This window comes from Tupaia chinensis, unplaced genomic scaffold, assembly GCF_000334495.1.
Source record: "Tupaia chinensis unplaced genomic scaffold, TupChi_1.0 Scaffold000214_1, whole genome shotgun sequence".
NCBI classification, from domain to species: domain Eukaryota; kingdom Metazoa; phylum Chordata; class Mammalia; order Scandentia; family Tupaiidae; genus Tupaia; species Tupaia belangeri.
Genome location: NW_006159689.1, coordinates 201,291 through 202,808, shown reverse-complemented (window position 1 = coordinate 202,808; position 1,518 = coordinate 201,291). Strand labels below are relative to the sequence as shown.

The following is a 1,518-nucleotide window of genomic DNA, read 5'->3' as shown; positions in this document are numbered from 1 at the left end:
ACGATGGCGCTGCCCTGGTGTCCTGGGGGCCGGGACAATTCACTTACACAGCCCGAGCCAGCCGGCTGTGCTCCAGGGCGGAGGAGCTGGGCCCTGACCACCCTCCTGAACACCGCGGAAATGAGCCACCCTTAGGGTCTAACCCCGGCCATTTGCAGGCAGGAGCTCAAGTGCACAGAGGGTGACAGCCAGGCGGGAGTGCCCTGGAGGCCCGGGATGGTCTGCAGGCTGAGAGCCCAGGCCCAGCGCTCAGAGTGTCGCCCGCTGTGGAGGAGGCTGGAGCCCGGGGAAGCCCAGCCCTGGCATGTGGGGGTGTCTCTCCAGGCCTTCTGGAGCTTCACTCCCCTGGGATGCTAGGTGGGTGGGACTGCAGGGCTTTCGGGCACAGGGCGTGCTGGAGTCAGCCACAGCAGGGCCTCCCTCTGGGGTGGAGCAGGGACAGACTCCCCAGGGCGGCCCTGGCTGACTGCAGGAGGCACCATGCTCTGGGCGCACGAGGGCGAGGGCGTTAGAGCCATCCTGTGCTTAGACCCGCCCGGGGCCGGGCTGGCGAGGGCAGCGGCCGCCTTGCGCTGCGCTGGCTCGGAGGACGCGCTCCTGCCCCAGCGTGCAGGCTTCGCAGGCCCGAAATGAAGGGGGCGCGGGGCAGGCAGGGCGTGGGTGCCTGGGCTCTGCCGGCCGAGGGCCCTGATTCTTGGGTCAGTGGACCATGACGGAGTGGCCTGACTCCGGGGGGTGACAGCAGCCATCCCAGCCCCAGCGGCTGCCCTCCTGGGTCTCTTCAGGCTGTAGGTTCGCGGCCTGGTCCTGGTCCTCGGAGGCGAACCCAGCGCCATGAAGGGCGTCCTCTGCACGGCGGTCACTGCCATCGCCGCACTCGCCGTCGGCGTCGCCGCTGCAGGTGAGAGGCATGGCCCCTCTGGGGGGAGCTCTCTTTCCACCTCACCCTGCTTTCCTCGGTTTTGAGTCCCCACGGGCTTCGCGGGAGGCCTCCCTGCCCAGGTGCACCGAGCCGAGTGGTCAGAGCTGCGGGGCGCCCACCCCATCTGCTCCGCGCGGGCGAGACCAGCGGAGGAGCGGGGGCTCGGCAGGCCCTGGGCTCCCGGAGCTGCGCAGGCGACACCGCGTTGGTGCCTCGGGGCCGGCCTGGGGCGTCCGCCGGCTGATGTGCCTGTCCCCGCAGAACCCCTGCGCTGTGAGCAGTGCAATTCGTGGGCGGACACGTGTGTGCAGCCCGTCGTCTCCGAGTGTCCCGAGAATAAAAATGCCAGCTGCGTCCGCTCCTTCACCAACTCCTCTCTAGGTGAGCCCGACCCCCACGTGCACCCCCAGGAGCTGGGTGGGTGGTGAGGGGGACAGGAAGGTCCAGATGACCTGGACGGGCAAGAAGAGAGGGCTGCCCGGGGGCGGCTCTTAGAAAAGCAAGATGCCAGGAGCTGAGCGGAGCCGGGCGGGGCGCAGGCCCGGGAGGCAGGCGACCACCACAGGCGGAGGCAGGTGCTGTCCAGACCCCGCCCC

The 1,518-nt window shown here is 69.9% G+C and overlaps 1 protein-coding gene across 1 annotated transcript in view; it reads left to right on the top strand.

Moving 5' to 3' along the window:
* The first annotated feature begins 480 nt into the window (after positions 1 to 480).
* Positions 481 to 1,518, top strand: part of LYPD8 (LY6/PLAUR domain containing 8) — an 8,367-nt gene continuing 7,329 nt past the window's right edge. The window contains exons 1-3 of the mRNA XM_006147472.1: positions 481 to 618; positions 793 to 901; positions 1,184 to 1,303. Of these exons, the coding sequence (XP_006147534.1) occupies positions 481 to 618; positions 793 to 901; positions 1,184 to 1,303 (367 nt within the window). The remainder of the gene's footprint in view (positions 619 to 792; positions 902 to 1,183; positions 1,304 to 1,518) is intronic.